The 17,906-nt window shown below is 39.0% G+C and overlaps 1 protein-coding gene across 6 annotated transcripts in view; it reads left to right on the plus strand.

The window, feature by feature from the left end:
* NKAIN2 (sodium/potassium transporting ATPase interacting 2) overlaps positions 1-17,906 on the plus strand; it is a 511,342-nt gene that overhangs the window by 475,607 nt on the left and 17,829 nt on the right. For 5 of the 6 annotated variants that reach the window (XR_014954250.1, XR_014954251.1, XR_014954249.1 and 2 more), the window contains exon 5: positions 8,370-8,430. The exons of the other annotated variant lie outside the window; for it this stretch is intronic. Coding sequence is in view for 2 of the 5 variants with exons in the window: in XM_021547161.4 (XP_021402836.1) it covers positions 8,370-8,430 (61 nt within the window). In the remaining 3 variants the exon portion in view is untranslated. The remainder of the gene's footprint in view (positions 1-8,369; positions 8,431-17,906) is intronic. 6 annotated transcript variants of the gene reach the window in all.

The following is a 17,906-nucleotide window of genomic DNA, read 5'->3' on the forward strand; positions in this document are numbered from 1 at the left end:
CTGCTGCTAGTCCACAATTCCCACTGAGCTGCTGAATAACTATTACTGTATTTTGATAATCCATCAGCGTTCAGGTTTCATAAGTTCAAGCCCTATTCATCTTGATCACACTCTCTAAAGCTGTTCCTGTGAATGCCTTATTTGTTTTTCTTTCTGTGTGTTAAAGTACTGAGCCTGACTATTCAGGCTGCTGAAGAGCTGCTTCAGCTGAGCTGTGCACTTTGCATACCGTGCATCCATCTGCCTCGTCAGCACCACCATCACCAGCTGTTGTAGGAACACTTTGATCAGAGCATTATTAGGCTGCTGCAGCATCACCACCACCATGAAGTCAGTGCGGTGCAAAAAGCTGTCACGTTCCATGAAGTTTCATGACTCCTGACCATCATCAGAGCCTTCAAATAAACAGCAGTTCATCACAGGGAAAAGAAATATCAGAGAAAGAGTTGGCTGTTACTGACAAGTCTCTTACCTCTGATGAAATGTTCTGGCTCTTGTCATTTATGTGGCAGCAATGATCTAATTTAATCTAATATGTTATATTGAAGAAAATTACCTGCACTTTCTTTCTGAACTTTTACTTTATACAGTTCTCATGGTGGCCACAGTCCTGAGAAACTGGCAGACACTACATATTATTCTCCTTCTCATCTTCTACTCACTGGCTTCTGAATGTTTCCCAGATCCAAAGGTCTGGTGTTCACATTCAAAGGATTGAATTTGCCATATGGGTGCCTCAACTTGGAGGGATGAATTTTCACTGAACAGAAACTCTCATATGTGTTTGTTTATAAGAAATTCGAAGCTCTCTTGCACCTTCAAATATTTTCCCCTATACAATCTGCACAAAATTTAATTTTTTTTCCCTAAAGCTCCTCAAAAGAGAGAGTAGCATTATAATCAACTATCTCTTCTAACAGAGTTCAATTTAAAATGCTAGACATTCATTTAGTGGGCTGCAAGGAGTCTGTGGCTTTGTTAGATCTGCAGCATAAAGAACCAATTTTTCTTATCCTAATCCTATGGCTGTCTGAAAAAGGTGACACACAGTTACACATAATGATAAGAAAAGCTACTGCTGCCAAAGGCAGGAAGATACCAAAGCCAGATGATTAAACCTTTCCAAAGCTTTCCCAGAAGACAAGAGGAGGCAAAGGTCCAAAGTTTTTTTTGTAGAAGTTATCATGCTATAAAACCTTCAGAGCATAGCCCATATAGAGACACATATACAATTTTGCTTTAATAACCCATTTTTATTATTTACAGAAAAAATTGGGTGATGTGTGTTTTAAAACCTTTAGTTTTTTGTTTGTTTGAGCTTCATTTTTTGTTGTTATTTTTTTCTGTTGCCAAGAGGACAGAGGCAGTTTTGTTTAAAAATAAATAGGATTGGTTTGCACAATCTACACAACTCTAATGGCTAAATAATTTTTAGAAGAGCAGGCACCATACACAACATACGCTTGACCCCTGTACAATCAAAACTCTGTTCTTACAATGACAAGTTGGGCTACAGAGCTACACCATGGAAAGAAACAGAGCAATAGATTTTTCCATCTTCAGGATTTCTCGTACACTTATATTGGATGGAATTAACAAAAATATGTAACCAAAAATCTCCTCTGTCTTAATGACGTCAGAAAATGTAAAGTAGAAACAATTCACAAGAGCAAAAAATATAAAATTAAAATTTAAAATCCAGGTTTAACATATTTTTGGCATCACTAATGCCTTCAGCCTGCACTGAACACTACACATTTGAGCTGCACCTAGTACCTGCTGGATGCTGGTGGGGATTTTGTTCCTGACCTCTCAGCCCCATCCTTGCTCTAAGCTGATCTGCACAGGTGAGCCTACCCTCTGTCCAATGAGATGTGCCTGCCTCAGCTTCTTCAGGGAATACAGCAGAATCCTGGCTGGGGCATTTCACTTGTGGGAGCAGGAACATGAAGTTCAGTGTTAAGCCTGAATCTACAAGATACTCCACAGTTCAGCTAATACAGAAGTCAGCATCCCCATGTCTACCTTATGTGAGCTGGTAGCCCCTGTATTTTAGGTTACCTTTCAAGTCTGAGGCAGGAAAAAAGGACATGCTACTCTTTAGCTGTGAGATGAAATCATGGAAAAGTGCCAAATATCATGTGGTTATCAAAAGCATAACTCACTCTGAAATACCTAGGAAGAATGAAGAGTTGAAGAAAGTTTTAGGTCAAAATTGCAGAAAACTCTTGCTAAAGTTTAAACTTTCTGGAAATTTGGGTCAAGCCAAATGTCTGTAATGCAGACACAAAACAGTAAGTATCTCTTGCTTTCTGCTGTTGTTAAAGGTTTGCACTGCTCTTTTGTGACAAGCCACAGTGCTGTGATTTTCAGTGCCCCTGTAGTCTCTTCAATTCATCAGGTGCAGAAGCTGGCCAGGGAAGATGCTCGGGGAACCCTGAACAAGACAGAACTGCTCTCAAGCACCCAGCAGCATTTCAAACAAAAGTTTTCTAGCAAGTCTTCATGGGGATCTTCAAATGCTTATACAAAAAGGGAATCTCTTGAAAACTGAAGAGTCCACTGAGAAATAAAGGAAGATTTTATGTTAAGCACCTTCTAGACAGCTGATATAAAAAAGATTATGATGTACTAGTTGAAATAAATGCAATTTTTATCACACTTCTCTTTTCCAATGTGCCTAGACTTATCTGAATTTATGATTCATGGTTTTACTGTGTCTGCTAAAAAGAAAAAACCAAAAACCTTTGGGGCTGAGTTTTCAGCTCAAAAGAGGAAAGAAAAGTAATTTGATGACTACACAGGCTAAGAAATTATCATTTTGGATTGCTTTTAAATTTCATAAGTGCCCACTAGATATTATTGTGGACATGTCAGTTTGACATTTGCTCTTTTAAGTAATTATTTTGTTGTACAGAATAAAGCTACTTGGCCATAGTAATGAAATCTTCTTTCTGGACAGTACATAGATAGTTAATTCTGTAAAAGAATGACAGCAAGGCCACACAGTCTACCTTTCCTATCAGGAATCTGTCCTTATACCAATAGTTTCCCTATTCTCTCCTATTATGATGAAAGAGATTTAAACTTGGAGGAATGACAGGGTTCTTATAATGTTAAATGTAAGCACAAATAAAAGCATACCTCAACAGAGTAGTTTCCATGGAACACAGCTTGAGTTTTATATTAAACTCCAGCAATGATGTTCACTCACTGGTGCAGCACTTCTGAAGGCAGTGAAATCAAGCTTGAAAGGGTTATTGCAGGGGGCAGCTTTAGAACCCCCATGACACAGACTTAAATCTACAGATATTGAGAGAAAGGTCTCTGCCTCACCTTTCCTGCTAAATAATGAGTATGATTCTTTTGAGAATCAATACACTGGAAGCTTTCTAGACTGTAATTTTCCAGTTCTTCAGTTGCTCATAATGGGTATGTGTGTGTATATATATATATAAATATATATATAAATATATATATATATATATATATATATATATATATAAATATATTTCCAGACTCCAAAAATCCATTTTAAAGAAACATTGCCCCTTAAATGCACATCACCACAAAGGTTTTATGTGTACAGACCACTGTAAGCTTAAGAAATATGATTAATTTGCACATGGCCCTGGACAGGTAACATCGCAGCTTTGCAACAGAGCATTCCCAGGTCCAGAATTACATCCATGTGTTTCTGCCATATTAGTGTTTGAATTAGCTTATATTTTGCTTAAGTCTTAAAAGCAGAGTGTTTACAGACACCTGCAAAAACCTAATAATGAAAAGCAAATGCAGAAGCCTTAGCTGTTTCAAAGATACTGAAATATTTTTCCATTAGAAAACACGATAGATTTGTGGGTTTTAAGTCTAAGGTCCATTTCACTAGACCAGGTATGGTTATAGAATAAAAACATATTCATTCAAAGAAACCAAGACTGTGTATTATTTCCACAACCCTTAACTCATTAATCCTCATCTCAAGCCTGCTCCTCACCACACTATCACAATTAGATCTCCTCCTAGTTTTTGTTTCCTCCTTGCTGTCACTCTTTTGTTTCAAGTTCCCAGATTAATAAACGTAACTTTTAGTAATTACCTATGTAGAAGAGGGAAGCGTGGGAACCTTGACCAGCAATTATGGGTTTTTTATATGATAGCCTTTTTCCAAGTCTGGTACTCTTTGCAGTATATAAAAACATTCATCTCCATGAAAGAAGTGAGAAAAAATAGCACAACAGGATTTTAATCAATACTGATTCTGATTAAGTTTGATCACAGCACTTGACATTTTGAGCAAGTCTGGAAGTACACTCACAGTGACTCAGGATCTGCCGAGAGTCTTTAGAGGTGTAACGGGACATCATTGACTTAGATGGGAATATTCTACTTTTTTTGTTTTCCTTATACAGCTATGATAAGGCAATAAAGTGCATTAACTATATTTTGTAGTCAATCTTCTTACCAAAGCTTCAGTAATGCTGTTTTATTGGTGATTTATTTTAGGCTTTGCTGGTCTTTTTTTTTTTTCTTGACGGAAGGAAAATGGTTTTATCAACATGCTTATAGATTAAAAAACCAAACAAACAAACAAAAACAAATTTTAAAAACATCCCAAAAAATTATTAAGTGTTTGAGATCATTGTTTCTAAAATTAAGGTCATCAGATGCTGTTAAAGTACACCCAGGGAGCTGGTGCAGGCATGGATAATGTGTCACTTTTAGAAAGAGAAATATTCATTTATACTCTCATATGGACATATCAGGAAAAGTTGTAAAGAGCAGGTTTTTCCAAGGTGCAGAAAATGAGGTTCATAAAAACATGCATTTACTAATCACTCTATGTATAAATGAGCAGGAATGTTTTTAATGGTTCCTTCTCCTCTAGAGGCCCATACTACAGCATTAAAATGTGAGTGGGACAGATGTAGACACCTAAGCTTGATGGGTCTGGGATCCAGAAATTATCTTCTGCTCATTACACCTATTTCTTTTTATCATTACATGGCTTATAAAAAAAAAAAAGCTCAGTTAATTAAAAAAAAAAAAAGTAGGGATGCAAAGCAACAAGATTTTTCAAGCAACTTTCCCAGTTTTAAAATTATTTTCTGAGACAGTCAGGCTCCTTCTCTTCTTTATCTCTGAGGACTCATTTCCTTCCTTCTTATGTATGACAAAAATCTTTTGGAGCTACTGAATCAGGAAGACTCTGCTCTGTGCAATTCTCATACTGCACTGAGCAATGCTGTGTTTGAGGACATCCCAGGAATATATTAAGAGATGTGACTAACTTCTATCATTTGCTTTGGTTTGGGTTTCTTCTCTCATATTCTTCTCCAGGATGAGGAGTTATTCAGTGTTTTGTTTGGATTTGATGGGGGTTTTGGGGTATTTTTTGTGATACAAAGGTATATTTTGGTATGCTTTTGTTAGAGAGAAAAGGTTAAAGAAGTGCATCTTGCACTATAACAAAGGTAGTAAATTTTGGGAAACCTATCAATCCATGTGGGAATTCATTAAAAAATTTAGTTGACTAAAGTCCCCAAAAAATCTCTGCTATCTGCATAGATGAGCTGTACCCTTCTTATGGAAGTCCTAGTCCACAGCGGGGGAAACATGTTCCTGATCTCTATCTTGGGGACCTCTGCAGTTGCCACAGGCTCAGGTCTTTGAGTATCATCAAAGTGAAAACTGCCACTTTTGCTTCTGAGCCTCACCTCGCAGTGTGTGCCCACTGCTGCTGATGCAATTAGAAGGTAAATATTTAATGATTATCTGTATCAGATCTGATAAACTACAAATTACTTGGTTAAAAAAAAAGAGAATGAGGAAAAAACTAATGTGAGATTCAAATAACAAAATGATTATGTTTACCAAGCAAAGGGTTGGATAAATGTGGGAGAAGGGGAGGTTTCTTTTATGAACTCTGATTATCTCATGGGAAAAAACCCTGACATTTGTACTTAGATCAGAACAATCTGAGCTTTAAGGCATTCTTTTAATCAACAAGCTCGTCTGATGAAATGCTGTAGGATTAGCTTATATATCGAAGGATTTCCCTAGAGATTTAAGCGATGTAACTGAATACAATTAAAAGATCAGTTGTAAACACCATTTGCGATACGGATTGTTTGCTGTACTTTGCAAGATAAGTTCAGTTAATAACACATGAACTTGTGGTGGTTTACAAGACAGTAAAGTATTGAACTGTAGTGCAAGAAAAGGATTACCAAAGGAGCCTGCTAGAGATGCAACTATTCAGCTATCTTGGATCTGATGGTCTGTAAAAAGAGAACAGAGAAACTATTAAGCCAAGGTTCACATCCAAGAATGGAATCATTTATGAACAACCTTTCTGGGCCTAATTCGTTGCTGAATTAAACCTCAAGTAATGTCATTGAAGTCAATGGGGTTGTGCAGGGCATAAGTCAGTGGAGCAAATTAGCCCTCTGTCTTGAAGCCAAGAAACAAAAGGGAAGAGTGATCCAATAAAGGAGAGATGAAATGCTGATATTAGCTGAATGCCACTTCTTGGTACAGCGCGTTCTTTGTGTCCAGCAGTGAATATTTCATCCTCCCCAGGTGTGAAATCTTCCCAGCAGCACTATAAGGCAGATTTATAATAAATGACAAAATTAATGGTTTAGTTCCGTTGTAATGCAGCTTCTGGGCTTCCAACAGGAATTTAAACTGTGAGCAGACAGCACCTATGCTGGCTTCAGTGTGATCTCCAAATCAAGTCTTGATTTCTTTAGGGAAGGCTTGAGGCTGCCCTTTTTTTTCCCCTTTTGCTATCTCTTACCCATACAGATATTAGAAGATAGCATTTGTGGGTATAGGTAGCTTTCTACATAGAAAACTGACAGAAATACCAGGAATATCTGTGTAAGAGCTGAAATAAACTAGGCATAGTCACTGCCTCAGGTATGAAGGCACAATGAAATAGAATGGATTTGTTTGCATTTAATTTATATATGGTAATATTAAGGGTTCTAAGAACCCACAATATTGTGGTGATTGTGCATATGCCTCGGACTAATGAAAAAAAAAATCCATTTTCATTACCAGCATTCATAATACATGGTTTCTCAAATTTCACTTCTTCTACTCTCCAACCCACTGATTGCTCAAACTGAAGTTAAGATCATCATCTCCCTCAGCCGGAGATTATGGGTTTTGCACCATTCACAGAGAGCTCAGTCCTGGGTGAAGCTACCAGGCATTTTTATTATCCATATAATCCATATAAAAAACAAATTCCCTAAGAGTACAGATGGTTTTGCAGCTCATACAAATATCTCTGTGAGGTGGCCTGTGCAGAATAACACATTTTGGCAGCACAGCTTACTTTCCACTACACAAAGATCAAATAACTGGAATTCTTTTGACGTCATACCATGCAAACTTCAGCGATGAGCTAAAGGATGAAAAATGATTTCTTGTAATGAAGTGGAGAAAACTCTCCAGACCTGCACGTAAGGAAGTTGTGTAAAGCGGGCAACATGTGACATGTGTTCCTGCTCCAGTATTTGTTCTTTTAATTCTGGTTTAGCTTAACAACAACAGAACTTGCTGGAGGGACCAGCAGCTGACTCACATGATACTTGGCCTGTTGCATGTGTGATATTGGAAATTTATTCCTTTTTTTATTATCATTTATTTCAGGTGGTACTTCAATAACTGCTCCAGATTTTCATTTTCTTTAAATCCCATTGTTCCAATTTACAATTAAATTCTGGGCATGCTCTTCAGAGAGGATTGAAGGGAACAAGATACAAATTTGCCAGCTGTTGTGTGAGATGTGTTGATGTAAACACATCCAGGACTATCCAAAGTGACTTGTAATAAAGCTTGGGGACTACTGCAGATATGGGAACAAGTTCCATTAATCCACAGCCCTAATTTCAACTGATAAAATATCATTATAAAGCTGGTTTACAAGTGCACTGAATTTGTCCTTGATTTAGTTGGCACAGTTCCGATTTTAAAAAAAGTTCTGCTAGAGAGTCAGGTTTTGTTGTATAGCAAATCTGATTTTGACAGAAATATTTACATTTTCAGTAGCTAAAATCTCAATCATCCAAATACTCATTCACTTTTCTATTTTTTTCAATAATTGAAAAGAAGTCAACTAGGTATTAGAAAAATTTCGGTCAATTTTGGGAAGTTTTATTGAAGGATGTGTTTTGCAAGAAAGATGCAAAATTCCCCTATTTCTAATTAAAATAATATAACTATTGTGGAGAGTTATCTTTAACTCCTAAAGAAAGTCTGTTAATTTTGTTGTTTCTATAGTCGCTTTTCTAAAGCCATCTCTTGTTTCTCTATGGTATCAGTCTTGCATCTAACACTATTACATTTTGTTTCAGCTGGCAGGCTTCATCTATGCCTGTTATGTTGTGAAGTGTATTACTGAAGAAGAGGACAGCTGTAAGTACTAAAGCTTTATTACATACAAAATGAATTCTTTTTTTTTTTTAATCACCTCTCCACTATGCTGACATCAACCTAAATGCCATGATGACATCAACCTAAATGCCTTATTATACTGTAGCCAGATCATATTTTCTGTCCATCCTTCTTGGTCTAAAATCTGGAAATATCTGAGAGACAAAGGAGGCAAGAAATACTGGTTTGAATTTACATACACCTTTCATCTGGAAAGATCACTGCAACTCTTTATGTCACAACTCAGCTTAAGACATAAAACGAGGAGGTTTTTTTTGTTTGGTTTTTTTTTTTTGGTTGGTTAGTTGGGTTTTTTTAAACAAAAAGAAAGAAAAAAATCCCAATTAGTAAATACAAGCTTTTTTTTCTTTTTTTCCTTGCTCCAGGCTGTTATTAACTATTTTCAGAGTAATTGGTTACAACTGAAGTCATAGCTCTTTTGTGTTGGCATGTATGTTGTCTTGTAAAAGCAATTCTGGCAAGAAAATAGCTTTAGATCATTGCAGGACTTTAATTTATGAGAGGTTAAACAGCGGAGTTCCTCTTTGGTCCTGCTGCTCCCAGGCTGCACTTACATGAAGTGAAATGATTTCATATAGATGTAGATTTGTGTTTCTTCTGCTTGTTTATATCAATTGAAGCCTGTTGAGCAAAATTTGCTCTTATTGCATACTGTAGAGTCAAGCCATTTCATTTTTTTCTCTACTCTAACCTGAATTTTTTTAAAAAGGTCCACTGCAGCTTTTCAGTACATCTTGGGATTCATACTAAAGCACTTTAGAAACAAGTATCAGAACTGCATGTAACTTTGATAAAATATACATGAATCCTAGGGAGAGCTCTGCAACAGGAAGCTAAAGAGTTTTTATTTGATTGAGAGCACTGCTAGGGCTGGCGGGGGTTCCTTTGTGTGTTCTCCTGCGTGGAAAATAGCTACAACCCTGTAATCTATTGGCAATACAGTGTCACTGTGAACCATCAAGGGGAGATTTAATGCTGAAATCAAACCACCACACTTTGGAGGTCGTTTCGACTATGCTCATTTCAGTGAGGAAGGTATAAAGAGTACAAAGGGTTTGGGAAGCTGTGTGGAGCAGGGGTATGTCACAAATAGACTTTTCTGTTTAAGGAAGTCATATGTATTGTCTCCTGCTTTCCCATTAAGTGCATTCATTACACACAGAGCTGGAGGAGAGTTATTCGTTGTCCCCCCAAAATGAAATCCCATTCAATACTGTTCTGCCCTCTCTTCTAAGGGCTTAAATATTTTTTTCACTATTCTGTAGTGCTTTAGGGCATGATATAAGTAAAAAGCAAAAAAGGGACTTGAGACTTGGCTCGCCAATCAAGTGCAGAAGTCAGAGAACATTTGAGAGATATCTCCCATTGTTCATAAAGTGGCATTCCTGGCAGCAAAGTGCCACGGCCAATATGGTATTGTTTTCTTCTCTCTGCACCAAGAGCTCCCTATTGTTCAGCAGCTACAGACTGTCATGTTTCTTTGAACATTTTTGTGCCATCACCTTGACTATTTTGTCATTACTTTTGTCATTTAGATTTCATTACTACTCTGTACACCCCAGCCAGGTCTCCTCATCCAGTCAAAGAGCATCTCACCCATCTGTCAGCACCTCTCTGAGGCACCGGGGTGAACTCCCACCCAGTGCAATGAATCCAGCACAAGTTCAGGTGCTGCAGCGTCCCCTCTGCTGAGGTTTGTAAGCTTGGTTGGCAAAAAAGGGAAAGGGAACTTCTCTGGCTGAGTTGTGCCAACAGTGTAATAATGCTCAGATTGGATCTGGCCCCTCAAGGTATCACAAAATTAAAACAGCTTTAGTTTCTACTGAGAGGCCTCATGAAGTAGCAAGAATGATTAAAGTTCTCTCTCTGCTCAGACATCTGCTCTGCCATGTACCACGTGTTCACTGCAACAGCCAGGGCCTGCAGTCTATACAAATACTTCCTGTTCAGGTGTAATTTAAAATTATTTTATTTTCATAGATACATTTTCTCACTTTTTCCATCCCTTTTGGTAGCACATACATCTATCACGCTCTTCTGAGAAGTGTATCCCTTATGGATGTCATGTTATTTAGCATTTATAAGGATAAACGTATTGGGTCATACCAAAGTTTCATTTAGCCACAAATCCCTTCTGATGAGACAGAACCAATAGAAAAAGTCTTTGCTTTTCATGATGGACAAAGTGAACACCCATACACTCAATCCCATTTCTTCTGCTTTGCAAATGGGCCATGGGAACAACAGCAGTCCAGAAGAGGAACAAAAGAGGCAGAAACACTGAACCCGGCAGAACTGAGCAGCAAGGTATAAGACTGGAGAAAAACCCATGCAACATCCAAGAGCCAAACCTGGGCATGTTCCAGATTTTAACCAGATGAAGATATTGACACTGCTCTGGAGTATAGAACATGTCTCATCTCCTGCTGGCATGGAATCTCAACTGTAAAAACACCGTCAAGTTGCTCTTAAGCTGCTTCAGCTGATTTAGCTTTGCTCTCAGACTAATTAGAACAAGATGAAAGAATTACTATTTCTCCATTCTTTATGCAGTATTAAGAGAATACATGAGGGTAGTATTAAGCAAACATTTCACTAAGATTAACCTGCTCTAACCTCACTAAAGGATTAGGAGTGGAACAATACAGTAATCAAATAATGGTCATAACTAGGACTGAATCAGCAAGTCTAGAGGTTTTAATTACCCACACATGAAATAAATCCAGGCACAGGCCCCCTAAATCAAAGCTCAAGTCTGTGCTACCTTTCATGAGAACAATGTGCTTTGGGTTAATTCTGCAGCAAGGATTAAAGAGGAAGTCGCTTTCTCTCCTGGTACAGTCCCAGAAGCGCTCTAACATCGGGTGCACCAGAGTCAAACTGCAGCACCCGTGTTTAAGGAGCAGATAAGAGCAGCTTTTCCATGGCTGCTTCTCTCAGTGGAGGTTTGCCACTCCCATTTTCCCTGTGGCTGCATAAGAAGGAGGAACTCTGAAGTGCCTCAGGTCTTTTTCTGGGAAAGACAAGAGAGGATGGGCCCCCAGTGGCACTGCTGCCAACTCCACACTCTCCTCTTCACCACTGCCATTGGAATGCCTAAGCCATTGCCATTTTAGCTCATTAGCATTATTAGATGCAGCAATTAAAAATAAACCATGAAAGTGTCAGCAACAACCATTACTTGGAGGCATTCAATGACTGTGAACTTACTGGAGCTCCTCATTTGTCTCCCAAAATCATGTTAAGCCTGCAATTTTGAAAGGCTGCACATTATTTTTAATAACATCGAAATGTTCCTTTAATGTGCATTTGCTCACTAGCAATTTGGCTCCCTGCTATAAGCTTCTACTGCCTTACTAAAAGAAAATTCAATGTATTTCTGAAAACTTCATTAGCTGTATAAACATTTTGTGGGGAACACTGGAATATAAGCAGTCAAGCAGCATCCTCCCAGGGCTTTTTATCTCTAAGCAATTAAGAAAGAAACCTGGGTTACTGAAATGAGAATTCTGCATTCACCTTACAGGTTCTGTTGAGAGTAAAGAGACCTGCTTGCTATTAGAGGGACAGCTTTGGCTAGGAATGAATCCCAGCTAAGAGAAAAATCTCTAATTTAGTCTGTGTCTCAGAGTAAAATCCTAACCTAGAAGGCTCTCTTGCTGACCCAGAGAGGGAGCAGAAATAGTGTTTACCTACTATTAGGCAATGTCAAGGCAATCAGAGAATAAGTATGGCCCCTTTGAATGTTCCCTTGTGAACCATGAGGTACAACCTTTGCACCATCTGATGTTAGCAGGGATCCAACCTGCACATACACTTTCTTCTTTTCTTCAGGCATTGTTTCCAGTTAAACTGCAAAGCAAAAGAAGTTGCAACTTTGTCTAGAAGATTTTTGCTGCATATTCCCTGGAACCCTGCTACTGGGGATGTCTTGGCACAGAAGTGAAGCTCAGTTTAACCCTTTAAAATTATTTCAATTCTCCCCTTCCAGTAAAAATTGGAATTAAAGATTCCATTTGAATTACTGAAAATGTTTAGCAAGACAGCAATACCCTAGATAGGAAATATCTTCTGGTGAGCAATACAGTATTATGTGCCAATAAACTTGGTGACAAACAGTCCACTCTGGGATCCTAGGCCTGGGAAGTACAAAAAGTAATGACAAAGATTTTATTTTAAAAGACAGTATTAAATTCATTATATGTGAGAGATGTGAAATTTTGACATGCATATGGGATAGATAGAAAAACAGCTTCTTTTTATATCTGTTACAGGCAACCTTCCACCTTTGGGCAGGTAGTTTAACATCTCCATACTTCTGTTTTCCATATTTAAAATGGCAAATAATTACAGGGACAAACTCACAGGTGTGTTGCTTCGTAACTTTGAGCATCTGGGATGAAAGGCACTATTGAAGTGCAGAATATGCTCAGGTATCACTTTATTTCTGTGCCAAATGCTTTTCGGCAATCTGCTTAGTGAGACATTACAGAGAAATAATACCTCAGCTTCCATTCCTGCTTAAAAAAAAGATCTCTAAAACAAAAAGAGAAACTGGTAGCAAATATTAAAGCATTAATTCTGCTTCTTTGTTTCCCATCCCAAGTTTGTGGTTCCCTGAAATTCTTGACAGTAATTTGCTTTTCATGGACTTCCTTAGCCACAAGAAGTCTAGCTCTATGTAGTTTCCCACAATGGTCTATTCTTCCTCTAAGTGTCCAACTATGTTTGAACCAAGAAAGGTTATATAAAACATTCTCCTGAGAAAAGGGGATCCAATAACTCAGCTACACACTTCACTAGTTTTGCACCTACCATTTGTGTAGTGTGTTCTGAGTCTTTCTCTGGAAAACACCAGTGATTCCATTTTCACCTTTTCCATGCTCTCATAGGTGGCATCCATTTCACACTCTTACATCCACATGTAAGTAGGCTTGCAGCTTAAATTAACAATCAAGATTTCCACCACAGGCAGTGAAGGCTTTGGGATGAAAACCTAAAGAGCAATCTGCCCTATCTGTGGTAGACACCTCTCTCACAACAGGGGGAATCACTGGTCTAACTTGCTTGTTTGGTGCTAGGGACAGCTTAGACAGCCTGCAGAGACAGCACAGCAACAAATAATAATAGGAACAAATAAAAGCCAATATTTAAAACACAGTTCTCCAAACTGTTAAACAGGTCATTGTGAATGAGAATGCAAGGAATACCCTACAGTTTTGAAGCTTCAGCTTGTTTTTGCTCAGCTGTGCTCGTCAGTCTGCAGCCTGCAGCTCAATTAGAAGCTTCTTACATTTACTCGTTTCATTTAGTGTGGTGACTGCTACATGATCTAAGTAAACCAGAGGGAAGAAAATGGGATGCCTTTGGCTGTCAGGACGCTGATAGAAGCATGGAGGCAAAGAAGCCTTTGAAATCCCAAGGCGCTATTTCATGTTTGTCATGTTTAGGACAGCTGCCTTGGAGAGCCATGGTGCCATCAGGAACGTTTAGGAAATTCCCTGACATGCCTGTACAACATCAATCTTTTGCACATATCAGTAGCTGGTTCCTGTGCTATTATTTCCAGTCATGTCCTGTCTTGGAGGGGGCCCCTGACAGAGCAGAAGGCTGGTGTTGAGCATCTCGCTCTCCCTGGCACAGAGCACAGGCAATCTTTGCCCCCTTAGGCATGCTCGCCGCTTCCGAGGCGCAGGCTGAAAACGTCTGAGCTGCCCAGTGCGAGCCTGAAGCACAGGGGAACACGCTCATGGCAGGAAGATATGACAAGTGAAACCCGCTGCATTTGAGATGCAAATGGACCTGAGCAGTCCAAGGTGTCACAGGGCTTGGCAGACATTACACAGCCTGCTCTATGATCATTTGGCACAGCACTGCAGAGGGAAACAAACTTAAAAGCTCAGAGGAGGTGCAGTTTGTTTAAATAATGGCAAGTAATTAGTCTGAAGACAAAATCAGTGATGGCATTTTATAATTACAATTAATTTAAAGGTTAATTTCCTTTGGTGCTAAAGTCTTATTTAAAACATTTACCAGGAAGGGAAATTAGGATGTTACTATCTAGATGCATAGAATGCTTCTGGGAATCCATGCCTATTATCACTAGAAAATTAGGTTAGACTCAAAGTGGGAATTTCAATTCATTTTAGTGTATAATAGATGGTGGTCAGGGCCTTGAGTCAGAAAGGTTGCTCAGGGTAGACTGTATGATTTGCATTTTCTTTGTTTGTGGGATTAATTGCAAATGTTTCCAACAAAAGGGCTGGGTTTATACATGAACAAGCTTGACATGAAAAGAAAATTGGTTATGGATTGCTGCCTTCGTAACTAATGAAGCTGATGTTCAAGGAATCCCTAGGAGATAGGGTTGTGGTATGAGACAAATATATAAATAAAATCACACGAGGGAAAATGGTGGCATTGCTAGCTTCATCTATGTTAATTTCTTTTCTCCCTCGCTTGTCTTCCCTGCCACTCCCCTTGCATCCATCACCATCTCCTGTGGGGATTGTCAACCCCAAGTTTAAAAATGTCTAAATAATGTAATGTAAAGCTTGAAGGAAGTAACATTTCCATTCCAGCAGCTTATCACAAGGCTGCTTAATAAAATCTGCTTAATAAAATCAATGCATTGTAATAGCCAGGGAAATATATTTACCTTGCCTAATTTTTTTTAACTATAGACCACATAATTTTTATATATTCAAGAATGATGCTGCAGAAGTGTTGGAGAAGATCTGCACGTGTCAATAGTGAATGAACTACTAATGTCTATTTTTTTTTTGAAGAAAGATGCATTTCATACCAAACCATTGGGAAAATATTACTCATCATTAATTATTTCTTTCAGGAGAGGAACACAAAGGCATTCAGACCATGAAACAATGTCCCAAGCAGTTGTGTCAAGCCAGTAGCAGAAATGAGGTAGTAACTAGTGATGGTTCTGATAACAAAAGCTACAGATCATTTGAAGCAATGCTCAGGTTGTTGATGCAGCTGGATAATGTGTGGTCTTCCTGGACATGGAAATATTGAAAAATAGACAAAGCTCATACTCAAAATCATGAAAAAATTAAGAAAACCTGAAACTCTCCACAAGCTGAAAATAGCATGAAAATACTTCCAGGAATGTTTTGTTCTGGTACTGTTGAAAGACTCCCTTTCAACATCAGTCCTTACCTGCTACTTTGCACTGAACATAAGGGGCTGTCTTTGAAAGACCCTCCAATGAGGAGCATCTCCTCTGTCATCCCCTGAGGCAGAGGAGAGGCAGCTTGGATTCTTTAGAGGAACAGTCTGTAAGTGGCCATGTGGGGCTGCTGGCTCTCTTCCCCACCCTGTTGTCCCACCCTTTGAGGGCAGCTGGCTGCCTTCTTAGAGTTTCAGCCAAAATTAGTGGGTGAACAGCAGGTCCTGGCCATCCCGGCTCACCCCAGGCTGATAGATAGCAGTTTTCAGAGGACTAGTGATGAGCTGCTGTGGGTGGACCAGACTAATTAATTATTTCCAGTGGCCCTGAGAAGGACACCTGACCACAACCTTAGTGTGCTTCCTGCTGAGACTGTCAGTGTGAGCTCTTTGGAGTTTCCTACATGCCATGAACATAGCTTTGTACTAAATTATTTTTATCAGCATGACTCCTGTTAAAGGTTTCCTTATTGCTTTTCCTTTCAAATATCTAGATAGGTCTTCATTAGCATTGGATTGTTAACTTTCATAGATTTGGGCCTTAATTCTCCCCTTTGTTGCACCTACTAATGACTCTTTTTCTCATTTATTAGTGTGGCAGTCACACTTGGAGGCCACTGCCCCAGGCATTTTCTTTTTTCTTCTTTTTTTCTTTTTCTTCTCTTTATTGCTTGCCCCTAGCAGTGATCTGGCTAAGAACAATTTTTCCTAACGACTCATTTGATAACTTCTACAATAATTCAGTCTACCACATATTTAATTCTTAGAATGATTTGTCAGTCAAAATCTATATTGCAAGGTGCTATTTTTTTGCACAGCACTTAGGGATGAAAATTTGAAAGCAAATGGCTATTGTCCAGCAATGTTCAGGTCTATCCAGTTTAGAAAAATATGTTGTTCAGACTATGATTGTTCTCTCAGCTTATTATTGTTCTCCTGTTCTCTTAGCTTATTATTGTTCTCTCATTCTCTTAGCTGAGTGGAGGTCTTTTATTGATTCTTTCTTTACTAAGCATCAGACAAGCCCCTCTGCAAGTTTATAGACAATCCTTGCAAAGCCTTGCATAGGTCAAGCAACAACCATGTTTCCAGGTGTACAGGTTGGCAGGTGGCTTGCTGTATTTGTCAGGTAGAAAAGGCAGTGCTGATCATTTCAGTCCAGCATTTCTCATTGCTGCAGCTACACTCCAGTTGTTTCCACCTGCCCTTTGGTCCTTATTCCTGCTTGCCTTATCTCTGATCCCAATTTCTGCCTTCAGCTACTGAAGACTTGCTCATGCCTCCCAGCCCTTGCTTGGTTATTCCTGACTACTTTCATCCTGGCTCCTTTCTGCACAGCAAGGACCTTGGTTCCCAGCCTCTCAACGTGGTTCCCACTGTTGGCTGGCCCTGCCTTGCAGAGGCCTTGCTCCAGACCATGGTCTTCCTCATATCATGGTCCAAGAATCTGCTACCAACCAGACACCTTCTCCACCTGAAAATCTGAGACAAATTGTGACTTCGGTCTAATTTTTTGGTCTAATTTCTGGACCCACAGCACCATTCATCTTGGTATTTTCTTCTGGGTACATCTGGAAAGCAATATCTGCATACCTGTTGCTCCCTAATTATAAGGAGCATCAAGCAGAGATCTCTGCCTGTATTTCTGTGAGGGTGGAAACACCAGATCATGTTTATCAGATTCAAAGACCTGAGTACCTCCCCACCTTATATCTTGTCTCAAAAGAGCTGATAAAAGACTCAGCCAGGAGATCAGCAGAAACAGACTAAGATGCTGCCTTACACCAACAAGAAACATGGTAAGAGGAGAAAAAAGTGGAGGACAAGGCCCTGTGAAGAAAAAAATTACTGAATAATTTTTTATTATTATACAAATAAACATCATGAAAATAGTGGCAGTGGAGCAAACTCTGATCTGAGAAACTCCATCAAAATTTGTGTAAGGGCTTCAGTTCCAGTGGCCATCATAGAGCTCACAAGTGCCATGAGGTTACAGTTTCAGAATCTGAGGTTTTATATTCACCTTGTAAATGGCTGAGCTGAGAGCACTCACAGGCCCTTCATTACTGACTGCTTGGCAGAAATGCTGCTCATTGCACCGCAAGAACTGGACCTCATGTCCAAGTCCTTGTGCCATTTCTGAATCCTCCTGTGACAGTAGAAAGGGCACAGCCTCATGTGCTGGCAGATGTCTCCTTCCCCATGTTTCCCTGGTGTTTGGCTCTGCTGTGGTTTGAGAGCCTAAATCA

The sequence above is a fragment of the Lonchura striata genome, chromosome 3 (genome assembly GCF_050655825.1).
Source record: "Lonchura striata isolate lonStrDom1 chromosome 3, ASM5065582v1, whole genome shotgun sequence".
Classification (NCBI taxonomy): Eukaryota; Metazoa; Chordata; class Aves; order Passeriformes; family Estrildidae; genus Lonchura; species Lonchura striata.